Source organism: Talpa europaea, assembly GCF_964194135.1.
Source record: "Talpa europaea genome assembly, chromosome: 9".
Classification (NCBI taxonomy): domain Eukaryota; kingdom Metazoa; phylum Chordata; class Mammalia; order Eulipotyphla; family Talpidae; genus Talpa; species Talpa europaea.
In genome coordinates, this window is record NC_140076.1 from 4,667,947 (window position 1) to 4,692,329 (window position 24,383).

General features: G+C 50.3%; 1 protein-coding gene across 1 annotated transcript in view; it reads left to right on the forward strand.

Annotated features, from left to right (window-relative positions):
• The window catches only part of UBE4B (ubiquitination factor E4B), a gene marked incomplete at both ends in the record, with an annotated part of 90,732 nt that extends 71,678 nt beyond the window's left edge, over positions 1 to 19,054 (forward strand). The window contains 8 exons of the mRNA XM_084244065.1: positions 444 to 679; positions 5,806 to 5,932; positions 7,812 to 7,956; positions 10,242 to 10,376; positions 12,552 to 12,743; positions 17,831 to 18,005; positions 18,561 to 18,707; positions 18,993 to 19,054. Coding sequence (XP_084100191.1) covers positions 444 to 679; positions 5,806 to 5,932; positions 7,812 to 7,956; positions 10,242 to 10,376; positions 12,552 to 12,743; positions 17,831 to 18,005; positions 18,561 to 18,707; positions 18,993 to 19,054 — 1,219 coding nt within the window. The remainder of the gene's footprint in view (positions 1 to 443; positions 680 to 5,805; positions 5,933 to 7,811; positions 7,957 to 10,241; positions 10,377 to 12,551; positions 12,744 to 17,830; positions 18,006 to 18,560; positions 18,708 to 18,992) is intronic.
• Between the last annotated feature and the right edge of the window lie 5,329 nt (positions 19,055 to 24,383).

The following is a 24,383-nucleotide window of genomic DNA, read 5'->3' on the forward strand; positions in this document are numbered from 1 at the left end:
GAACATTCAGAAGCTAAAAATACCTACATCTATATCTTGTACCAGAATCTTTCTCAATTATAACATCGGGCAGAGAAATGGGTTGCGATCATAACCAGTGTTTGAGATTTCAAAAAAGTAAAACCATTTGTTCCATCCAACATTTTTCAAAGGTCTTTCTGGCAGGGATGGTCTTTTGTGAAACTCACCTTTTGATTTCTTTATGGTTTTGGTTTCTTTTCAAAAACTTCATAATGAGTTCATATAACATGCATGCTATGGCCGGTACTCACCTATGGCCCTCAAATCTACTTATAATGTAAATCATTACTTGAAATGCAGTGAGTAGTAGGGACCCCAGTGGCCTGGCTCCCCAGGTCTGCTGCACTCCCGCATCCCCGCTTGATGAGCCTCCCCCAGGCCGCAGGTCTCAGAGCTGACTCCTGCTCTTCTTGCCTCTCCAGATACTCTCCTCAGGTGCTTTATGAGCCCTGCACTCAGGATATTGTGATGTTCCTCGTTGTGATGTTGTGCAACCAGAACTACATCCGAAACCCCTACCTGGTGGCCAAACTGGTCGAGGTCATGTTCATGACCAACCCTGCTGTTCAGCCTCGAACCCAGAAGTTTTTTGAAATGATCGAAAACCATCCTCTCTCCACCAAGTTGTTGGTCCCTTCCCTGATGAAGTTTTATACAGGTAGGTTCCTGGGTGCCCAGGCCAGCAGGCGGCCAAAAGCCAGGGACATGACCCTACACCTGCTCCATTCTGATGTCACTTAAAAGTGTAACCTGCTAACCCACCCCCCGCAGCCCATGTGTTATTGGTTACGTTTCCCACATCATGGAAATATCACACTGACCTCTCGCCCTGCTGGTCCCTGTACTCGCGCCTGTGCCTGCTCATCCCTGATGGTGAGGCAGGAGCCCCTGTGAGTCAGGTGGTTAACATCGCGGTCCAGTTGGCATCAGCACATGGGCTGGTGTTTTAATCTAAGAATACCTGGTCCTTTTAGCTTTGAATTTGCAGCATTAACTTCCCAGCCTGTCCTGCAACCTAGAGTTTCAAAACTGGGTGGAGCAAAGACCTTGTTAAAAATACTTATTCTTGGGGATCCCACTCAAGCCAGTGAACCCTCTCAAAGCAGGATCTCTGAGTCGTTGCTCACTCACTAATTGCACACGGTGACTCAAACGCTGCCCATGTGCCAGGCGCTGTGGGCAACACTGGCCAGTTTCGGGCACTCTGCAGGGGGCACCTCCCCTTCTGGATGAACGGACTCCAGCTCTTCAGTTTTCATTTGACTTCAGAACTGCCAGAGCGTCTATCCCTAGGCAATAAAGCCAGTGCCTGGGACACCTCCTCACCTGTCCCTCGCAGAGGCACAGAACGGTACTGCTAGGACATTTTCCCTCCAGAAAAGGAAGATTTTCTCAGGAGCGAAGTGTGTCTTGTCTCTCTTCTTGTCCTCTGTTGGACCAAGCCCATAACCCACACCCTCAGGGGGTACCCCGGCCTCAGAGCGTGCGTTCTGTGCCCTTGGGGATGTACCCGCCGCCGGAACTCAGGGGGGCCCTCCTTCTGTCAGCCCGAATCTCTCCTGTTCCTGCTGCTCTGGGAATCTACTCCTTTCCCCTCAGTCACTGTTGTCTTGTGGCATCTCATAAGCAATTCTCTCCTCCAGCGTTTCTCGCCTGCCTGTATCCTCTTGCACTGGGCAAGCACACAAGGCCTTTGGGGTGCCATTAACGTCCTCACTTTGGCAGCCGCAGAGAACACACATGTACATGAACCCTCCTCACTCCCAGCCCTCCTTGTTGTCTCAGGCCTGGTGGGGGGACCATGGACCGTTCCGGTACCAATAGCACAGCGCTCGTGTCCAGGACAGGACCTTGTGGGTGCCGTGCACGGAGCAGCTTAGGTGAAGCTAATTCCACATTTTTTAAAGTAATGATGAAGCACCACTTTTAACCTATCAGACTAATTTTCTAAAATGAAAATACCCAATACTAGCATTGCTGGAGAGAAATGAACTGGTCTGCAAAAACTGACGCCATCTCCCCACAGCTCCTGTGCAGACCTGCACTGCGCAGCTCTATGAGAATGTAAGTTGGTGAAGCTTCTGGAGGGAGTCTGGCAGCTTGTAGCCTGTATGTCCATCCAGGGCCGGTCAGGGAAGCAGAAACATGCTAGTTACTTTAACAGAGTGAACTGAACGCAAGTGAACTGAACAGCTGTTGGAAGACGGGAAGGCAAGTAAAGGGCCTTTGGGTATCTGCAGGTGCAGGGAGCAGTGCTCCCTCCCCCGGGCTGGCATCCAAGGGGAAGGGCTGGGTTGTTGGAAACTAGCAGCTTGACTGGGACCTCGGACAGAACTGAGGCTTGCCCTCTGGGAAGGACGCTGGCCACTGGCCAACCGCGGGACTGCTTGCTGGCCCTCAGGGCTGCTTGCTGGCCCTCAGGGCTGCTTGCTCATCGAGTGTGAGCAAAGCCAGAGCCAGAACCGCCGCTGCTGAGCTGTCTTCCTGTTCTCCTGCAGCGCCCCCTGTTGGGCACCTTGGCAGGCCGGCTGGCAGAGGAAGCTGTGGTGCCAGTGCAGCCCCAGAGCCCAGATAAAGCAAGGCTGGGGGCCAAGGGGCAGCAGCTGGAGAGCCAGCACATCCTCTTAATTTCTAGTAATCTGTTCTGGGGGTAATTAAAAGTTATTTATAGTGCGTAATTGTAAGTGTCCGTGATATTCATTGCAGCATAGTGAAAATGCCAAACAACCTAAATTTCTGCCAGTTGTGGCTAAATAATTTAAGTGACAGTTCACCTGTGCAGTGGGTCTATACGAGCCACAGAAAAGAATGTGCTACTTATATTACGTCATTAAGCAATCAAAAGTAAAGAAAGTGCCGTGATCAAAGAGTACATCGTGACCACATGGAAGGAAGTAGTAGGACTATGTGCCAAAGTATTGCCAGTGAGCTGGCTGCTTGTGAATGGCAGGATTGTGAGTAGTTTCATTTCCCTGCTTTTTAAAAAATTATTTGAATGTCGTAATCTACATTCAGCGTTGTTCAGTACATAATAGCATGTGGTGGCATTGATACATATTAGTATTAAAAGCAAAAACATGTCTAGTTAAATTTTTTTTTTAGTTTCATATCCTTTTAACTAATTTATTTTCTTACATCACTGTTAACTTTCGGACAGTATTTGATTTCTCCTCTCAGGCATAATGCCCTTAGTTTTCCCACCACCCTGGCACCCGTGACCCATCACCACCATCCCTGTGCCACCCCTCCCCGCCCCTGCTGTGTGCCTCAGATGCATGGTCAGCTTGCAAGCCTTGTCTTTTTCCTGACAAGTCCACATATAAGTGAAACCATCAATATTTATCTTTTTCCTTCTGGCTTGCAGTTAAATATATTTTGTGTGCACTCAGCGCCCTGGGCCTATCACTGGCTTTGGGATAAAGCAGGAGGGTGAGTGGGCAGGGGCCAGGGGGCTGGACCTGGGCACGTGAGCCCAGTGCTGGGCCTAGTGGATCCACACGGATAAGGACTCAGGGGCTGGCATTGTTCTCCTTTCCACTTTGCCACTGAGCCGTGTGCCTGCTGGCCTGGACCACCTCTAGAGCCATGGCTAGACGCTAGCCATGCTGATAATATACACCACTTATTGAATACTTACTAATCCTACTGCTCAGTCTGCACAGCAGTCCCAAAGTGGGGTGCTATAAATATCTCCATTTTACAAATGAGGAAACTAGAGCTCAGAAAGGTCAAGCAGTTTGCTGAAGGTCAACAGCTAGCAAGTGGCAGCAGCCTGAGCAGTTGGACTCTGGCACAGGTGCTCCAACTGCTGGGCCGTGCCTCCTGCGCTCCCCGAGGGGCCGGCGCCAGAGAGCCGGACTGGGGCCACCCAGACGCACCCCACAGCCTGGCAGTTCCCAGCTGGGACCTGCAGGGCCAGGTCTGACTTTAGATGTGAGCGGGAGGTTGACAACGAGTACCTCTCTCACGCCCTGGAGAGAGGTTCTAACTTAGAAAATGCTATAGCTCAATTTTTTGTTTGAAAAATAAAATTAAATTTGAAAATGGGAGTGTTTTATTTGGACCACAGTGGTCGAGGAGCACTTAGATCTTGGGCAATCCCTGACCACTAGGACTTAGTTCAAGACGCTTCTGTTTCCCAGCTGATCCGAATCAGCAACGCCAGCAGCGCTGCAGGAGATCCACTCATGACTTCAGCAAATATCTGTGAAGCGCCTACTGGAGGGTCAGACTTCCTAGCTGGGAGAGAGACACTGAACCAACAAGCTACTTCCAGACAGTGCCTGCACAGTGGGGCTTGGGAGGCATGGCCAAGGAGGGTTCCTGCGGAGAAGGCTTAGGAACAGTGTTGAAAATGAGATAAAGACAAAGGAGTGAACCAGAACACCAAGCCAGCCTCATGGGGGCTGGCAGAAGGGACAGCGAGCGGAAAGCCCTGGGGTCCCGGGCAGCTAAGAAATGGGCAAGACCTGCAGGCGAGCGTGGGAATGCAGGGGAGGCGCGGTCAGCAGCCGTCTAGTTCACTTCAGGCCCCTTAGAACTAAGACTTGGAAATTAGAACTGGGGCTAATGTGGTTTTGCGAGAATGTGGGTGTGATTCAGAAGCCCATGTTGGGGGGGTGCCCACGATGGTGGGTTAGCCCGGGGCACATGTTGGGGACTCTGTGCAAGTGTTGGTGCTCTTCCAGTGGTGTGGGCTTTGGGTGAGCCCAGTCCTTCCCTGTAGACCCTGCTAAGTTGGCTCTCCACACTCAAGCTCACACTTTTACATAATTAATCAAGTGACACTTATTTCATCCTGAAGAGCGGTTGACCTAATGAGCGTACGTAAGTGCCTTCAGGTCTTTGTATGGCAGGTGTGAATTATCTGGCATGTTTTATTTTTAAATATTCTCTTCTTTAATCACAAAAAAAGTGGGAAATACAGAAAACACAAAGAACATTTAAATTGTTGATCAGGACCTCCCTGATGGCCTAGGGATTATGTCTCAGTGCTGTCACCACTAAGGCCTGAGCTCCCTCCCCAGCCAGGGAGGTGACCCACATGGCGCAGCAGACCTCTCCTGTCTCCCCGCTGCTCCCCTCAGCAGTGTGTTTCAGTAGATCTGCCTGTTCTGCTCCCCACTCTGTCTCTAGTGAGTCCTTTCACCCCTCTGCACCTCTGTGCTACACCCCAGTTTTCTATTCATTTACTTTTACCTTTCTCTTAAGCCTTCTGGTTTTTATCTGACAGTTTTCCCTCTCTGAGTCATCAGTGATGAATGAAGGACTTTCTCAAGCGTCAGTTCTTTGTCATTTGGGGAACCCAGGGTGACCCTGGTTTCCGTTTCACAGAGAACACGTGGTGACTTCTTGGGGTTCACTGCATTACTTGGGTATACAATTGAAAATGTCCCTTAAACAAAATATTTGAAATGTAGTCCCATTGAATAGTTATATGGCCCTTAATAAAACTTAACCAATTTTTTCTTTCTGCTCAGGTTAGGGACACTCATTTAAAGTGCTATGGAATTTCTATAAATTAATAACTTGAAGTTGGGGTGGTGGATGCTGTCCCAACAATGCCAGAGATATTCCAGCCCAGTTCACTTTGGTATCGTTTCATTGTCAGGCATTTGTGCAACTTGTGTTTCAAAACTGCCTCCTGGTTTCTCTCCTACCTTAGACACAAGATTTAGATGCAGTTTCATACCTCGGATTCGGCAGTGACATTAGAGCAGCGAACCTGCTTTTTAGGACGATAAGAAAGCACGCAGCCTCAGCCCCTCTGTCTTTCTTCTTCAGATGTCGAGCACACCGGGGCCACCAGCGAGTTCTATGACAAGTTCACCATTCGCTACCACATCAGCACCATTTTTAAAAGCCTCTGGCAAAACATAGCTCACCATGGCACCTTTATGGAAGAGTTCAAGTGAGTATGGGCCACTAACGTCTCAGCTTGCTTCCTTGCAAATCACAGGTGGGGGTGGCAGCTTGAGAGCTTGCACAGCTGGGTTCTTGCTGACTGGTCGCAACCAAGCACTGCTCTGCGTGAGAGGGGCTCTTGGAAGGCCTGTGCCTGCCAGATGCTGCAGAGCCTTCATTGATGCCGCTACCTACTTAGCCTAAAGCACTACTGTTGAGGTCCTCTAGGGATGGTATGTGTGAAGAAAGAGCCTATGAAGAGCCTCCCTGGTGGGGACTCCCTCGGGGTTGAGTCTTAGGGATTATGTCTCAGTGCTGTCACCACTAAGGCCTGAGCTCCATCCCCAGCCAGGGAGCTGACCCACATGGTGCAGCAGACCTCTCCCGTCTTGCCTACTGCTCCCCTCAGCAGTGGATTTCAATAGATCTGTCTGTTCTGCTCCCCATTCTGTCTCTGGTGAATCCTTACCACCACCACCCCCACACCTCTGGCCTTCACCCAGGTTCTTCTATGCATAAATAAATTTAAAAAAAAAAAGATCCTATAAATGTTCTGAGATGGTATGAGTATGTTAAGTGTGTGTTTCTATGATTACAGTGTTTAATGGGGTTGACTAAGATTAGACCTTACGGTGTTCTGGAATATGATATCGAGCATCAGTGTTAGAAAGCTTAGGAGGACTTGAGACCTTGCAGCAGCTAGTTGGGTAGTCATTTGAGTGGTATTCTTTGTCGTGAGGCCCTGAGCCACGATGAAGGACTCCATTGCCTGCCTGAAATTTCAGCGATGACTTAGCCCTGGGCGTTAGTAACCCCATCTAACTTACTTAAAAATAAAAGTGGTTTTAGAAAAAAGGGAGATGAACATACTGAACTCTTGAATTACTCTTCAGAGGAGATTTTATCCTGTCTAGTTGGATCCTTTGCAACCCACATTCGATATTTCATCATCGTTCGCTTGTTAACGGGGTTGCTGGTCAATAATGTGCCTGTTTCTGGTGCTGGACGGCTTTCTGCAAGGTAACTTCTTTATGTGAATTCTCAGTTTCCATGGCCTGCTCTTACAGTCAGAGCTGTGTCATAGTAGGAGCCTGGTGAGCTCTTAGGAAACCAGGCAGGCCCACGGCTGAGCTGCAGTGCCCTTCCTGAACTTTCCAGGCTCTGAGATCCAGGCCGCCTGCCCTTGTTTGCAGGCACTGCTCTTCCCCAGGCCTGAGTTTACCGCCCCCGATTACACAGAGGTAGATCCTGAAGTGTAGCTCTCTGCTCTACTGATCTGACGGTTCGAGTCTAGCAGAGGTAGGCCGAATCACCTCATTAGAGCATGAAATGCAGGACAGCGTAGACTGGCAGCTCCAGGTCCTTGAAGGTAAGTTACTGTCCTCCCTCATCCATACTGCTGCTTCCAGTTTTTCTTCAGTGTGTCTATTTTAAGGAAACACCAGTATCAGTAGTTCTGTCTCTTATGTGTGAATAATTATTGGTGCTTTCTTGGTGAGCTCAGGCTGTTTTCTAGTCTGAAAGACTAGGAAGTCATTGAGGGCGTGAGCCAGGGCATACTGAGAAACCTACTCTTGGGAGAAGGAAAAAAAAATTCAGTATTTGCTGATTTTCCAGAGTGTAAATACCTCTGGTGTTGCCAAATGTTAGCTGCCATGGGATTCTGCCCACAGAATTTCAGAAGCCAGGCGGTGTGGCACCCCATTCCACCGGGATGAGCCCATTAGAGTTAATGCGAAAGAATAACAGTATCTAAGGGGAGACCCATCATTGGGCCTCAGCGGCGCCTGAGTCCCACGCAGGGGGCAGCCCAGAAGGCCGAGGGCTCCGCGGTGCCTTTGTCGGCAGGGAGGTGTCTGACCACGGATGATGCGATTGCCTTTCAGCTCTGGGAAGCAGTTTGTTCGATATATAAATATGCTAATAAATGACACGACGTTTTTGCTCGATGAAAGTCTGGAGTCTCTGAAGAGGATCCATGAAGTGCAAGAGGAGATGAAGAACAAAGAACAGTGGGACCAGCTGCCCCGGGTGAGGCCCCCCACCGCCCCCCACAATGCTGGGGCACCTTTTCAAGAAAGCGCCTTTTAGGGCTGGAGGTTCTTCGTAGAATGTGCTGGAAAACAAGGCTCAGTAGGTTCCAGCTTCAGAGTCCAGGGCACCTGGTCTGAGAACTTTAAAAGCTGCTTAATCTGTCTCCTTAGCCATAGGTCAGAGCTCCTCCCTGCGCCGCAGGGAGGCTGTGAGGGGAGACGAGGATGGCAGGTTTCCGGTTCAGGGCTGAGAGATGTGCAGCTTCTAAACTTCATTCTCCTTGAGACGCTACTTCCGTCCCAGAGGCCCCACTTTCCATCCTGCACCTTCAAATCCTGGCCGCTGTTGGTGTCAGGTCTCGTCCGGGCCTCCCCAGTCGGCGTGGCTGCAGGTCTCACCTCTCTCCTCTTTTTGCTCTCGCAGTGCTGCTCTCCAGCCAGGAGCTGTTGGGGCGCGGGGCTCCAGCACGTTGCTGCCTCGCTCCCGGCTCTCACAGGCACTCGCTTACGAGAACCCAGATGCTGTTGCTGTCTCTGTGGTAACGGCTGGGCCGGTGCTCGGCTGGGCCGGTGCTCGTGCAGAAGTCATTTCCATTGACTTTGAAGGCACTTCCTGCCTCCCACCTCTGGTCCTTGGAGAACTGGGGTGCTCAGCCCCCAGGCTTCTCCCCTTCTCTTTCCACCCTTGCGCCCTACATCTGTGTTACTCAGTAAGAATCAAATTTTGGAGTATTTTGATATGAAGCCTCTTTACTATGAGAGACTGTGCTGCCCATGGCATGGAGACCTTAGCACCCCTGGCCCATGGCCATTGGATGCCACCCCTTGTCATCTGGCAACTAGAAACACCCCCTCTCATAGCCCAATGCCCCCTGAGAACCTCTGCGTGGGGACCTCATCTCGTCCAAGGCTTTTCTGTGTTCTGCAGCTCCAGAATGCGTCTCCCTGGCTCAGATCTCAGACCCCGACGTTGGCTTCCCTCTCTGCCGGTGGTCAGATGAGTCTCAGCCTCACCTTGTCCAGAAAGGAACTCTTGAGGGTCTTCAGGGCTCTGCCTGATCTCAGTGAGTGACGGCGGCCTTCTGCTGGTTGCTCTGGCCGGCACTTTGGAGCCTCTGTGATTCCTCTCTGGCGAAACAGATGGCTCTGGACTGATTCAGAATATATCCACGCTCTTACCTGTCCCCACCACCTGCAGGCCTCTGTGCTCTCTTACCTGGAGTATTGTAGGAGCCTGGTTCCCCCTCAACCTCCACCCTTGCCCGTGTCCACACAGAGGGAGGCTGTTAAGTCTGATCACTCACTATCACCTCTCCTTCCAGCTGCCCTTCCCCACAGTCAGTTCTCCCAGTTAGTGTGGCCTGGGGTCCCGATCTCTCCACCTCACTCACCCCACACAGCCACACTCGCCTTTGCCTTTGCTTTTGCCTCTACCTGGAGCGCTCTTCCCCCGGAGTTTCTGCTAACTCACTTCTTAAACGTCTATTTAGGTCACCTCCTCAGAGACCCCCGGATACCCTTCCCAGGTTGTGAGAGAATCCTCTGCCCCAGCATCATTCTGTTTCTCTCCTGACCCTGCTCGATTCTCTGTATCTGTTTGGGGGTCTTTGTATCCCACCACAGTGGGAGCCAGACCAGTCTGTCCCGTGCTGTCTCCAGCCTCTGAAGGAGGGCCTTGACGGATATTTCCGTATTTTATTCCTCTCAGTGCCTCTAGGTGCTCTACGTTCTTTCACTCATGAGTCAAATTCACCGTATTCTCTTGTTCCCATGGCAGGATGGGCAGGGGTGGGGCAGAGGCCAGCATGCTGCCGGTCCTGAGGGGCCACAGCCTCCAGTGTAGAAAGGTAGAAGAAACGTAGCCGTCTGCAGGGTGTGGAGCAGTGACCAGGCCTGCAGGCCTCCATGTCAGAACGCAACACGCCCGGTTTCTAAGACGGTGCTGCCTGGCTGAGTCAGCTGTGGAGGAAGAGACAGTCGCCTGTGTCAGCGCCGTGTGTCAAGCGCGACGCAGGGTCTTGACTCCAGCCTGTGTAGGGCTTGACGGTGACCTTTATCATTGTGGAAACTGAGCCTCCTAGAAAGTTAAATAATGAACCAGGGTCACCCTAACTCAGCGTCCTGAACATTCCCATGCTAAAAGGAAGAAATCAGCTGCCTGGAAAACTCGCTGCTATCAGTTGTCACATCTTTCCTCCCGCACTTTTCCAGCGCTGGGTTGACTGGGTTTCCTCCCGCCTGGCGCTTTGGCTCCGTGTCTGACTCCTGCCGCCTTTCTCCTAGGACCAGCAGCAGGCCCGACAGTCTCAGCTTGCTCAGGACGAACGTGTCTCGCGTTCCTACCTGGCCCTGGCCACGGAAACCGTAGACATGTTCCACATCCTCACCAAGCAGGTCCAGAAGCCCTTCCTCAGGCCGGTGAGTGCAGGCTATGCACTGTCTGTCTGTCTGTCTGTCTGTTGGATCCCACACCCTGGTTCTGTCACTTATCACTAAGTAGAGGCATTGAAATCTGGAGACATGTCAGCATCTTGGTCACTGATCAGTGAAACTTACTGATTTCATTCCCCATGCTAATTGTGCTAATTGCTACACACAGCTCTCTGGTGATGAACTTCCAGAAAGACTTCATTCCCTTCCCTCTTAGATAGTACGTGGGCTTAGTAACATCGAAGCTGTGACGTTTTACCACTATTGATTACTGTGTCTTATTTATACTAGAGTGTAAAGTAACATCTACGGGAAATAAAAGCATATTAAATAGAGATAATGAACAATGTCTAAAATCTTTGGTTCTCTCAGATATGGCTTTGTTACACTGAAGAAGCCAAGGGGTAATGAGAGCTATAGTTAGGGTTTATGAGAGATCAAAGCTAGTCAAGGTGTTTGACTCTGACATGATGAAGGAGGCCAGTTTATAGTGCAACATAACTTCACTACGTGGTTTTCCAGTCTCAGCATTCCCTCTCACCTCAGCTACCACCACCCAGCCTGTCTGCAGCTCCCAGAGGGCCGCCTCCTCTCTTGCCCTTTCCATGCCTGTCTCTTCATAAACAGACTACAGTGCAAGAGCAGTGGGACGGGAAGCCAAACAAGCTCCCTATCGAAAGCCTGAGGACACTGCTGCTAAACAGCTAATTTAAGCAAGATAGTTCAGACACTTGATTCCCTGAAAGGTTTGCAAATGGAATTTCTTTAAACTTTCTCTTTCAAGGCCAAACTGGCTATAGTTTAGGTGTTATGAGCCACACAATCTGTTGCCACGGCTCAGCTGTGCTGTTACAGTGAGAAAGTCACACACGAATGCAAGAGCACACGTGTGGCCGCGTTCCCCTGGAACTTTCTAGAAACACTGAGTAGGATTTGGACTGCAGGAAATTTGCTGATTTCTGCTCTAAGCCAGGTGCTGTTTTATGTTCAGTGACCCCAATGGCAGTGCTGATTGTATAGTAAATTACTTGAGACTAAGTTAACATAAAACCTATTTTTGGCTCTAAATTCTTCATTTTTAAAGGATGTTGGTTAAGTCCAATATTGTCTTGTCAGTCAAAAAAAATTTTTTTTTCAAATTGTATTCCCAGACCTGGGCTGTCTGTCCCCTACCATGTCCCAGCTTCTGCCCATCTGTGCCTGGGCCTGCTTACGTGGTTCCTTTTCCTCCCGACTGTTTTCAGCTTCTTTCCTGGGTTGTTTGAAGCTCTCCTATTTCACAACAGAACCTCCAACTCTGCCTTATTTTGATCAGTGCTTGTTTCACGGCTTCTTACCGAACAGAGGAGTCCTCTGCTCTGTACAAAGCAGGTCTTTGAAAAGCTGAGTTTAAGTTGGATTTGCCCAGTCATTGAACTGGAGGAAAACCTCATTTCCCAAAGGGAAGCTCTCCCTGCTCCTCTCAAGGTCAGGCTGGCTCTGATCTAAGCTGACTGGCCTGCGTCACGTTGGCCCAAAGCAGCATCTGTGCACTGGTCACGGGCACAGGCTCATCCTGTGGGGTTGTTATTTTATAGTTACAGTCTAAAGTTCACTTTGTCTCACCGACTAGATTTAAAACTATAAGACGTACATTTTGTCTTCCACTTTGGTTTGCATTTCTCCCGTCCCTCTGTCTATAAATAAGGAAGGAAGGCACACCTCCTCTGAACGGCCAGGGACTTCCAGAGTTTGTAGAAAGATGACTTATCCATGATGGCTGGAAGCACATACACAAAACCTGTGTGCCTTGCATCGTGATGATGGAATTGTGAATGATTTTCCCGCTTTTCCCTAGTTCCCAGTGACTTTGAGAAGATCACTGAAGAAGACTTAAGAGAAGATCACTTTTTAGTTAATTAATAATAATTCATTTATAGTAATACTGAATAATAAATAACCCCCGGCCTGCAGCATTCCAGTAGGTATTAGAATTTCTGGATGAGCAGTGGAGAGGAAAGGCGATCTCCAACGCCATGTCCTTCAGCTTCTGATCCATAGCGCAGACAAGGGATTCTTTGACGATGAGCCCAGCCCATCCTGCTCCCCACTGAAATGGGAGTTTTGGGTCCTTCTCACTCACCTCAACAGCTTGAATTGTCATATTATCCTGTGACTTCCTAGGAACTCGGACCCCGATTGGCTGCAATGCTGAACTTTAATCTCCAGCAACTCTGTGGCCCCAAGTGCCGTGACCTGAAAGTTGAAAACCCTGAGAAATACGGCTTTGAACCAAAGAAGCTGTTGGACCAGCTGACAGATATTTACTTGCAGCTGGACTGTGCCCGGTTCGCCAAAGCCATTGCCGATGACCAGGTCAGTGCCCCAGGGAGGGGGTGTTTTAGGGGCCTGGGGCCCAGGCCCCGCAGCGGGCGTGAGTCTGCTTCTCTGGGGGATCCTGGCAGACGCGTGCCGCTCCATGTCCCTCCGCCCTTGGTCTTCCCCGCTTGAAGCCAAGGAAGGTAATACTTCCAAATTGTGATTGGGAAGTTTCTAGTACATCGATAGAAATAACCACTGCGGTGGCCAGGGGAGCTGTCTGGTATTAATGAAGATGGAGTGTTTGTTTTCCTCTGGGTGTAAAGAGCAGATCTGGCTCCGGTTGAGTTCTTGAGCCGTCTTGCTGAGGCCTTGCTCAGCAAATCCTTGTGTTCTCAGAAAGAGCCTGCTGTCCTCAGCCGTCCAGGTCTCCTCCCAAGTCCCCTCTCCCGCATTCCTCCCCAGTCTCCTGCCATCGGGCGTGTGCGCTGCAGGTTTCAAGCCTCCTATTACCTTGCTGTCCACCCCTCGCGGTTCGCCCTATGTCCCCCCGGGGTCACACTGTGTTGTGTTTTTCGTTTCCATAGCTGCACATCTAGTCTCAGCTACCCCTGCCTGGCCTCACCTTTTGATTTTCTAGTAATCCCATGAAGGTCTCCCTCCCCCCACGTTCTTCTGTTCTCCATCCTCTTCAGCGTGTTAATGGCTCGTGTTTATCAGCTGTATACCAAGTGTTAGCCACTCTTTAGGTCTTTACTCATTGATTCCTCACAAAATTCTTTGATTTGGGTTCATTTTAAAATGAGACACAGAGGGGGCCTTCATGGTGGCACAGGGGTTAAGTCTCAACACCATCAAGCTCTCACCAGCCACCGAAACATGAGTTTGATTCCTGGCCAGGGAGCTACCCACAGGGTGCCGCAGACCTCGCCTGTCTCCCCACTGCTCCCCTCAGCAGTGTGTTTCAGTGGATCTGCCTGTTCTGCTCCCCACTCTGTCTCTAGTAAATCCTCTCACCCCCCGCACCTCTGACCTACACCCCAGTTCTTGTATGCATAAATAAATCTTTTAAAAAATAAATATATAAAAATAAAATGAGGCACAGGGAAGTTAAGTAGCTCCTCCAGGTCAGAGTGCATGAGAGACAGAGGCAGGACTCGCAGCCCAGCTGTCCGGCCCTGAGTGCCATCTGGCCTCTCCTCTCCACTTAAAATGCCCCATACTACTGTCTTCGTCTTTGTTCACACACCTCTGCAAATATTGCTCACACTCAGGTTAACTGTCAGGGGCATTCTGGAAGCTGGTCCCTGCCATCGAGTGTCAGGACCTCCTTCCCAGGGCTGAGCTCCTGTCGTCCTCCAGGTGCACCGTGACTGGTCCTGTCATCCAGAAGGGCCAGGGGTGCCCACGCCCTGGCCTGCTGTGGACAGTGCTTGGTGAACATTCTGGACAGGGTTTGCTTGGGTGCTTGCTTTTCAGGTCTGAGGAGGGAGCAGAACTGCTGAGTCATGTCCTGGTTCTGTGGTTGACTTAAGAGAAACTTCCAAACTGTTCCAAGTGGCTGCTCCTTTTTACATGCCCACCGGCACTTGCTGGCTCTCCACATCCTCACCTGCTCTCGTTAGCTTCTTTTCTGCTGTTTGTTTATTGTTTTAAGTAGCTGCCTTCATGGGAGTGCAGGGTTTTTTGCTCTGTGTTTAATGAGGACACTGGCAGACACTGTCCTGTGCTTACTGGACAGCCACGTTATGTCTTCTTTGGAGAAATGTCTGGTCAAGGGCCTCCCCGGTGGCGCAGCGGTTGAGCGCTGGGTTGCGAAGCTGCCCACAGCCTCTGCAGTGCCGGTTCGATCCCCGGCTGCTCCCCGGCCACCGAAGGAGGGTCCCACGTGGCGCGTAGACCTCTCCTGCCACCCGCTGCTCCCCTCAGCAGTGTCCTTCGGTCCTTCTGCCTGCTCTGCTCCCTGCTCTGGCTCTGGTGAATTCTCTCACCCTCCCACGCTTCTGACTGTACCCAGTGCATGTATAAACAAAAAAACAAACAAACAAATAAAAAAAAAAATGCCTCTAAAAAAAAAAAAAAAAAAGAAATGTCTGGTCAAGTCCTTCACCCATTTTTTTAATGTACTGCATGGTCTTTTTTTTTTTTTTTTTTAAGATTTATTTATACAAGCACTGGGTACAGTCAGAAGCGCAGGAGGGTGAGCGAATTCACCAGAGCCAGAGCGGGGAGCAGAGCAGGCAGGAGGACTGAAGTGCACTGCTGAGGGGAGCAGCGGGTGGCAGGAGAGGTCTGCGCGCCATGTGGGACCCTCACCCAGTGGCTGGGAAGCAGCCGGGGATCAAACCAGCGCTGCAGAGGCTGCGGGCAGCTTCGCAACCCAGCGCTCAACCACTGCGCCACCGGGGAGGCCCCCCTTCACCCATTTTTTAAATGGAATTCTTTGTATTTTTTATTGTTGAGTTGTAAAAAGTCTTTTAACTAACCTGGCTGCTAGACCTTTCTGAGCTCTGATTTTTTTTTTTTTTTTCATTTAATCTCATTACTGCTATACAAGAGACTTGACGTCTAGAACGTCTGCCCTCTCTGACCCCACCCACCCAACCTTAGAGCAGCAGCTCAACAACACGTGGTGTCTGGGGGATTCATCGAGGCCAAATGCCTTGTCCCCTCATCAGGAGTGGCCTTCCTCGCCCATGGCTCCTCTGTGCTACCTCGGAAGCTGCCTTCTAAGCAAGCACGAGTCGATTAAAGACTCCTCCATCGAGAGCTAGAGCGGATGGTGTTTTATGAGGATAACAAATGGGCTAAAAACAGCTTCGTGTTACAAAGAGACGTTGAAGGTGAAATCATCTCGGGGTGTCTGTGTGGCAACCCCCCATGCTCGGGAACTGCCCTGCAGCATCTCACTGTGACCTTTTGATAGTTTGTCCTGGAGCCCCTTTACAGAGGGGCGGGCACCATGGCTTGTCTGGCACATAGCAAGTGGCACCAAGTAAAGTATTTGTTTAAGTAATGTAGGAATTTGGCTTCCAAAAGCTATCAGCAAGGGCCCCTAAGCCCTTCGGGGCTGCAGACAGGTCTTGGGGTGATGCTGGACCCCGGCTCCCCACCCACACTTTTGCCTTTCTGTTCTCCCTCATTGTATGGATTTGAGCAGGGTGTGGGTGTGAGAGAGAAAGTGAGCATGTGTACTTATTTAGAAGCCGAAGTTAAAAAAGGAAAAAAGGAAGACAGAAGAATTCCAGCCAGCCCCATGAGAGAACACAAGTGCAGATGCCGGGGTGGGTTAGAAAAGGCGGGTCACAGCCCATGGCCCTGTCACTCACGGGCTCAGATGTCACCATTCCCTCCCGCTGTGGGCGTCACTGTCACGGAACGGACAGGTGGCCATTGTTTTTGCCATCAGTGCCAACGGATGTCCTTTGATACCTTGGACTGCTGTGATTTAGAGGAGCAGACACCTGTGAGGTAGGCGCACCACCCCCATTTTACACCCCAGGAAACAGGCTCAAGAGGCTCGGGGATTTGCTGAAGACCACAGGGCAGGTCAGTAAGTGTAAAGGCCAGAGTTCAAGGCCAGGTTTGTCCAGACTGTGTTGGGCACTTGCCCCCTTCCCTCCCCCTCCCGCCCTGGAAGGCTCCTGAGTCTGAGGGTGTTAAGCTGAGATCTGACAGAAAGGCAGACAGCGGGCCTCCCCTGGTGGCGCAGCGGTTGAGTGCTGGGCTGCGAAGCTGCCCGCAGCCTCTGCAGCGCCGGTTCAATCCCCGGCCATGGCGAGGGTCCCACATGGTGCACAGACCTCTCCTGCCGCGCCCACTGCTCCCCTCAGCAGTGTACTTTGTCAGTCTGCCTGTTCTGCTCCCCGCTCTGGCTCTGGTGAATTCTCTCACCCTCCCGCGCTTCTGACTGTATCCGGTGCTTGTATAAATAAATAAATTAATTAATGTTTTTAAAAAAAGAAAGGCAGACAGCACGTGGGAGGATGTGCCCTGGCCGAGGGGCTCCAGGGGGCTGTTTCCCGCATGTCTGCCCTTAGCGGGGCGATGCTGGTCCACACACCGCAAGGCGCAGAGCCCGGCCAGAGCCGCAGTAGACTGATGTCCTTCTCTATTTCATTTTAAACATCATAAATAAAAGACTTTTTATTTGTCACCATTGAAAGTCCGAATGTCAAACAGACTCTTGTACTTCGTGGCTCATACCCATCTGCTCACTCGACATCGGCCCTGCCCGGCCCCAGAACCACCACCTTCACCGTGAAGCATGGTTTTCCCAGTTTACACTTGGGCTTCTCCAACCTGTTGACTTTTCTAACAGGACCCTATAGAGGGGCATCCCTGGTGCATCTGGAATCATGTAATCACCGCTCTTTGAAGGCATTTGTCTGCCCCTTTCGGGTCTAAATTTCCAGCATCTTCTTCCAGATTTGCAAACCTGCCGGTGCTGAGCATCAGAGGCCTTCCGAGTCCGACTGTTGCATTTTCTAGTCAAACCCACACAGAACTGACGAGCATGTGGCCCTGGGGTCTTGATATTGGCGTGAGCATCATCATCAGACAGGACCACGTCCTGTCTCGGGCAGGATCTGGGCCAGGAACGTAGTCAGGCCCTTATTGCCCTGAACATCCTCAGTGATTAGCTTGAATTTTCCAAATGCAGCTTCAGATCCTGCAGATCAGCCAAGCTTCCTTCAGAGCCTTGACCCTGACGGCGTCAGCACCTGTGAGCGGTGCTTTCCCAGCAATTCTCACATGGCCACTGCCACGCCGGCACATACCCTGCACCCCACCACCGCCTCCCAGCTCCCTTTCTGCCCCTCAGGAGGCTCCTGTTTGCCCACTGCCAGGCTGCTGCTCGGAGAGCCAAAAAACCTTCTCTTTTCAATATCTAAATTTTGAAAGAAGTGCATGTTTGCCTTAACAGTGTGAAATGCCCCTCACTTGCCTCAATCCTGAAGCCATCCCCTGACCTTGTACAGTCTGGTGTATATTATTCCAGTCGTTACATTTATTTTAGCCATGTTCAAGAGCGTGTGTGTGGAATAATTTTAGGCCTTTTTAAAGAAACTGGGTACTTTCTGCAGCTTGTTTTATTCCACTTAGGATATATTTTCCTCTCACATAGTTCTCCTCATTTGCAGAGATCTTACAGCAAGGAGTTGTTTGAAGAAGTTATCTCGAAGATGCGGAAGGCGGGGATCAAATCCACAATAGCAATAGAGAAGTTTAAGCTCCTCGCCGAGAAAGTGGAGGAGATAGTGGCCAAGAACGCACGTGCGGAGATCGACTACAGTGACGCCCCCGACGAGTTCAGAGGCGAGTGGGCTGCACCCCGAAGAGGCTGAGTCCTCTCCCTTGAATGCTCTCGAGACACACGGCGCTAAAGAGGCCATTCTGTAATTTTAGTTTATTTCATGGTGGGCTGGGGTTGCTTTCTGAGACACTTTGTCTGGAATCACGTTTGCCTCGTTTGCTTCATACTGTAAACGAGAAGGCAACATAAGTCCTCAGCCTAACTTCAAACCAGATAACAACCCCGAAGGTTCTGAGGTCCGTCTGGCCTTTGCACGCGGGACGCACAGTTTCGCAGACTCCTGCAAAGCGCAAGAGAAAGGGTTGTGGCCTCCATGTCCACCGCCGAGCCCGGGCACCCTTAGCCCCACTAATCCCTCTTTTTGCCTATTTTTCCCTCCCGTGGTAGCTGACAAAAGGCAATGTCTGTGTCTAGCTCATGCTGGTTTCCTTCTAAACGCAGGGACCTAGCAGGCGCCGCGTCGTGGCCATTCTGAGGATACGCTCTCTGCTGGCCCCAGCGCGTGCCTCTTTCCCAGCCTTAGGCTCCAAGGTTGAGTCTGCGCTTTGTCTCTGTAGACCCTCTGATGGACACCCTGATGACCGACCCCGTGCGGCTGCCCTCCGGCACCGTCATGGACCGCTCCATCATTCTGCGGCACTTGCTGAACTCCCCCACCGACCCCTTCAACCGGCAGACGCTGACGGAGAGCATGCTGGAGCCAGGTAGGGGGCCCGGCCAAGGGCCCAAGTCGTAGATCACAGCTGAACCGAAAGGGGGAGATGCATCCAATCCAGAAACCACCCAGCTCGTGACGCTGATCGGGAAAGACACACACATCCTCTGCGCTTTTTCACTCCGAGCCTAATCCTTCCTCTTCGTGTCCCGTTGCCGCTTCAGCCTCCAGCCGGCGGGGCTGAATGGCCCTTTCTCTCCACTGCCACAGACCGACAAGCATCGGGAAGGGCCCTCCCCTCTGGGGCACTAATCCTTCCCTTTTCTCTTCTCAGTGCCAGAACTGAAAGAGCAGATCCACGCCTGGATGAGAGAGAAGCAGAGCGGCGACCACTGACCCGCCCCGGCCCCGGCTGGACGCGGCCCTGGCAGGCGGGCCAGGCAGAGGCAGCGTCGGCGGCGAAGACAGAAAGAAAAATCTTCAAACGTCAGAGGCCAAATGCGGCGGAACACCCCGAGAGCCCACCCAGAGCGACCAAACGGGGGTCTGCGCGGACACGGAGTTGACGAGGAGCCCGATCCTGTACATATATTTAAGTGACAGACGTGGTCCGGAGTGGAGGGACGCGCTGTGATTGCTTGTGTAATAAACACGTCCTTCCAGTGTCACGGTTTGGGGCTTTGGCGACGGAGGCCTTTTAGGGATCGATGACGATTGGGTCTGGGCAGCATCCCCTTCACCTCCCCCCTAAATCCAATATCCGTTGATTTGATTGTGATTAGAGAACCCTGGACATTTTGCTGCTAACGAATCTCCCCCACTCCCCTCCCGACCCGACTTGCACTGCTGTGGATTTTTTTAAGAGAAGCTAAAACAAAAATAAACTCCTTTCCCTGGCCCTCCAAACATATATCCTGTGAGATAACTGTGCCTGCAACAAAGTGTTAATCCTGGGATCGTATTTTTATATCATATTCACATATTTGTTTTTTTAATTGGTGTTAGATGACATGATTAATAAAAAAGGCAAAGATATTTTCAGAATTTGAATTTCAGTTTTTTTTCTTTTGAAATGTCCCTTCAAATTTTTTTATTCTAAACAAAATGAAGAGAATCATTGCTCAGGTCCTTGTTAATAGTCCCTCTGTTAGAAATCTAGGGAACAGCTGCAGCAAAGGAAGGGTCTAAGCATATCAGGACTTACGTGACTTGCGGTTTGGGGGGGGGCGGGCAGGGGATTGGTTTTTTTAACACTATGTGACAGTTCAAAATCTGACGGCGATCCTGTGAGGGTCCATGAATTCCTCAAGTCTTGAGTCTGTGAGTTCGAGCCAGGGCTGATTTGTCTGATGCGTCCAAGGGGCTTGGCCTTACCAAAGCAAGAAAAGAGTGCAAGAAATGATGTGGAAGCACGTCTGCTGGTTGAAACACACACACACACATACACACACACACACCCCTACCCACATGCCCATACACATCCAACATTTTGTATTACTGCTACTCAGCATACTTGAATTCCTGAATTTCCTTTGGGGTAAAAAAGGATTTGAAACCATAAAGTGTTTTGAAAAAATTAAGTCTACAGAAACATGCTTTCTTTTTCTTTTCCTTTTTTCCCCCCTCCACAGACAATGCCCTCTGTTCAATAAATGCAATTTATTGCTACAATAAATGGTGATACACATTCAGAAGGAATCTTCTTTGAGTCGCTTCTTTTTGTGGAAAATGGGTGGGTTAAAAAAAAAAACAGACTTGAGTGTGCGTGGGGTGAATTCTCTCTTCTGGAGCCAATTAGGAACTGCTGTTTTTACAAGAAAACTTTCGTGTCTGTGTCGGCCTTGCTGCTGTGTTCGGTTCCCATGTCGCTGTTTGCTCACGGAGGGGGGTTCAAGCTGGTCACATTCAGTCTCAGCTCTTCGTAGGTGGTGGCTTCCTGATCTCAAATGTCTTTTCCCTGACCTTTAAAATTCTTACTCAAGTCCAACCCATTCCATCAATATTTTCTTAGGCACTGCACTTTGCAAAGCCACATCTCTCAGCTCCTGTAATAGCCACAGCAGGTACTTAATATAGCGGGTTCTGTATGCCAGCGCCAAACAAAGGCCTTTACAGCTGTGCTTTCATCCTCTAAGAAGAAGAAAATATGATCTTGATTTTTAAAAAAAAATTACAGAATGGGGTTGGGGGGGGCAGTGGAAGATAGATTGCCCAGGATCACCTGAACAGTTAATGGACAAGCTGCTGTCCAGACTCAGCCCTCAGCCACCATGTCTGCTGCTGAAGCACATTTCAACTATAATATCACATTTTCCCAAAAAGAAACAATGTCGTCATCATTGCAAGCCTTTTCAGACAACAAAGAGGAAAGTCACCCATCATCCCACCATACTTGTAACTATTTACTTTTTATTAAGCTTATATATGTATATGCCTTGAAAATGACAATGTTTACTGGCTTCTATGCCTAATTTTGATTATTCATTTCATGGGTGTATATTGTTTGTCTTGACTCCATCCAACTACAAACTCTCCTGAGGTACAGATTCTGTCCTATCTTTTGCGCGCCCCCCTCATATCTCCTCTTGAAATTAATATTCTGAGGTTTCAGGGACCCTCCCCTGGGCTGGATGTATTTCCTGCCTGCACTGTCTCTGGGAGGACAATGTTTGGGATTTCTATCTTTTGAGTCTCCAGGTTGCTGTTTTTAATATATATATATTTTTAAAAGATGTATTTATTTATACAAGTACTGGGTACAGTCAGAAGCGCGGGAGGGTGAGAGAATTCACCAGAGCCAGAGCGGGGAACAGAACAGGCAGACTGATGAAGTACACTGCTGAGGGGAGCAGCGGGCGGCAGGAGAGGTCTGCGCGCCATGTGGGACCCTCCTCCGGTGGCCGGGGAGCAGCCGGGGATCAAACCGGCGCCTCAGAGGCTGTGGGCAGCTTCGCAACCCAGCGCTCAACCGCTGCGCCACCGGGGAGGCCCCAGGTCGCTGTTTTACAGAAACCCGTGAATGTCTTCAATCTGCTCATTATGGACATCAAAGTAAATTGCCAAATATTTTCAATGTAGGTCTGGGTTACAGGAAGGTGGTCGGATAGGAAGGAGGATCAGGGCCTGAGCAGGAGAGAGATGATCCTGGAGCGGAGGATGATTAAAATAGCTTCTTACTCACTGTGACTCACTATCGTGTGGGGTGTTTCAGAGGAACTCATAAAATATCAGTTAGTGAAACACCTTGCTTTGTTCACATTTTGTACTTTGGGGTTTAGTACATAAAGCCGTGAAATTTCATGATGTTTTTGTTGGGGTGCTCAGGGGACGTAACTAGACATCATCTGGCCAGGCACGTTTGGATTGAAGGAAACACCCACAGCAGCCCACGAGCTGGACGTACGTAACAGCTAACGTTGGGCTGGCGTCGCCGCTCTGGATTGATGACTAACGTGCATTTTGTGAGCGTGTTCTGTGTGCCAGCCACTTTTCCATGTACTAATTCGCTTAATTCTCCACAACTGTATGAAGGAGACTGTAGCATAACTGGCCCCTGAATTCTTGGGCTTCAGAGTCTGACCCCCTCTCGAGTCCTGCCGTTGGGTGGGCTTCTGGAATGGCCCGAGTTCAGCAACCAAGGAGATAAGACGGCATAGCATCCTGGAGGGACGTTGGCTTTGGGGTCCGCTCAGGACCCGCCCCCATTTGGAATGATGAAATAACTTCAATCTCATGTCTTTCAGAACCAGCCCTTCACGCTGGCCCCCAAATTCTATCTCCAGCCCAGACTGCTCTCCTGTGCTGCAGATGCCAGACATCCTGGATGTCAGAAAGGTCCTCAGAATTAACACCCAAATTAAGTTCCTCATGCGCCATCCCAGACCCACTCCCCTAGGTCTCCATCATGGTGACAGGCAACTCCTTCCCTTCCCAGTCACGCAGGCTTAGCCTTTGGCATCATCCCTGTGAAACCTTAACTAAATTCATGTCACTTAGTATGCGCAGAACCTTCCCATGGCTTCTCAGTGCCCCAGAATAAAAGAAGTCCTCACAACGCCCCCACCCCACTGTCCCTCTGACCTCATAACCCACAAACTCCCTTTATTTCAGCCACTAAGCCCGCTGGCCCCGGGGCTCTCCTCCGACGGCAATCGCCATCGCATACACACACACCCCCGCCGGGGCCTTGCTCTTAGGAACCCCATATCTACCAGCCATCCTCTTCAGCCATGCAGAGAACCACATGGGCCACTCACCCCCCAATTTGCTTTAGGTCTTTACTCAAATGTCACCTCTGTAAGACCTTCCTTGTCCACCCTATTTAAAATTGCAATTCAGGGCCTCCCTGGTGGCGCAAGGGGTTAAGCACCGCACTATGAAGCAATCTGCAGCCACTGCAGCATGAGTTCCATCCCCAGCCAGGGAGCAACCCACATGGCACAGCAGACCTCTCCTGACTCACCTGCTGCTCCCCTCAGCAGTGTGTTTCCATAGATCTGCCTGTTCTGCTCCCCACTCTGTCTCCGGGGAATCCTCTCACCCCCCACGCCTCTGGCCTGTACCCCAGTTCTTGTATGCATAAATAAATAAGTCTTTAAAAAAAAAAACAACTTACTCCCTTGTCAGTTTCAGATGTTGGGATTCTCTTTCCCATCTGTCGTGTCTCTGATCACTTCGTCGGGCTCTCCTTTTATTTTTGAAAAGAAATTCTGAATTTGAGTATTTAGTATTGTTACCTCTCTCTATGCTTTTATTTGGGGATCTTTGTATCAAGGTCAAATTCACACCCATACAGGTCACCGCCTTCAAGTACAAGCCCACGAGAGTTCACGTCTTCAGATCGTGCGACCGCCAGCCAGCCCAAGTTTCACGACTAATTCAATGGCTGGAATTTTTAAAATCTGACCATTTGAGTAGGAAATGTGTATACATCGTCCAAAATGCAAGGGATGCCAAAAAATACTGAGAGAAAAGATGGCCTCCCCTATCCGCCCCCATCACCAGCCTCTCGAGACCGTCCCCCTCACCAGAAATGGTGGTTCTTGGCTTTTCTGCACCTCCTTTCCCACCCAAAATAAGCTTTGGGGTGCATTCTTTTCCTCCCTTGGCACCTGCATTCCACTATTTCTGCATCCTTATTAATTCTTTAAAGACTTATTTATTTTTGCGTGGAAGAACTGGGGTGCAGGCCAGCAGTGTTGGGGGTGAGAGGATTCCCCAGAGACTGAGTGGGGAGCAAAACAGGCAGATTGACTGAAGAATACTGCTGAGGGGAGCAGCGGGGTGACAGGAGAGGTCTGTTGCACCATGTGGGTCACCTCCCTGGCCAGGAATCGAACTTGTGCCGTAGTGGCTGTGGGCAGCTTCATAGGTTGCAGCTCAACCCCTTGCACCACCAGGGAGGCCCACCTAGATATTTTTTATCTGTTTTACTGTTGATGGACATTTGGGTTGATTCTATATGTGACTATGACAGGTAATGTGGCTGTGAACATTCTTGAATATGTTTCAGGTTCCATTGGCTGTTGGGGTTTAGATTTTTGTCAAGAGCATTTCCTGCATCTATTGAGATGTTTATATAGTTTTAATTTTAGGCTGTGAATTACACTGACTGATTTCCAATGGTAAGTAAGCCTTGCAATGTGGGGAAGACCGTGCTAGTGTAACAGGGTGGTCCCCAGGAAAGGGGGAGGTTCCAGGTTCCCTGCCCCACTTATGAGAAAAA